The sequence below is a fragment of the Penaeus monodon genome, chromosome 20 (assembly GCF_015228065.2).
Source record: "Penaeus monodon isolate SGIC_2016 chromosome 20, NSTDA_Pmon_1, whole genome shotgun sequence".
Taxonomy (NCBI): Eukaryota; Metazoa; Arthropoda; class Malacostraca; order Decapoda; family Penaeidae; genus Penaeus; species Penaeus monodon.
In genome coordinates this window covers 2,619,649-2,620,006 of record NC_051405.1, presented here as the reverse complement: position 1 = coordinate 2,620,006, position 358 = coordinate 2,619,649, and the positions used below count along the sequence as shown (strand labels likewise).

At 45.8% G+C, this 358-nt stretch overlaps 1 protein-coding gene across 1 annotated transcript in view; it reads right to left on the bottom strand.

Moving 5' to 3' along the window:
* The window catches only part of LOC119585586 (protein deadpan-like), a gene marked incomplete in the record, with an annotated part of 16,462 nt that overhangs the window by 14,507 nt on the left and 1,597 nt on the right, over positions 1-358 (bottom strand). Inside the window, 1 exon segment of the mRNA XM_037934254.1 lies at positions 79-174. Coding sequence (XP_037790182.1) covers positions 79-174 — 96 coding nt within the window.

The following is a 358-nucleotide window of genomic DNA, read 5'->3' as shown; positions in this document are numbered from 1 at the left end:
CATACAAACTAACACAGGCCTCTGTCACTCAACCAAATCGAAAAAAATATACACAAAAGCACAGCAGCTAAAACTCACATCTTTCTTCATGGCGTCCAAGATAAGGGACTTGAGCTCGTTGAGACAAGTGTTAATCCTCGCCCTCCTCCTCTTCTCCATGATAGGCTTGTTGCTCTGAAGAAAAGGGAAGAAAACACAGTTTATTATCACAGATCGAGAATGAAAGCCCCGTCTGGTCGTGAAAGGGTAATTAGCATGCTTCGTGTCATGCGAGACGGCCCCGTTGACAAGCTGAATGGCCAGGGCGCTGCATGGAATCAGTAGCAGAAGGGAAGGACCGTGTTTTTCAGTCTTTTAT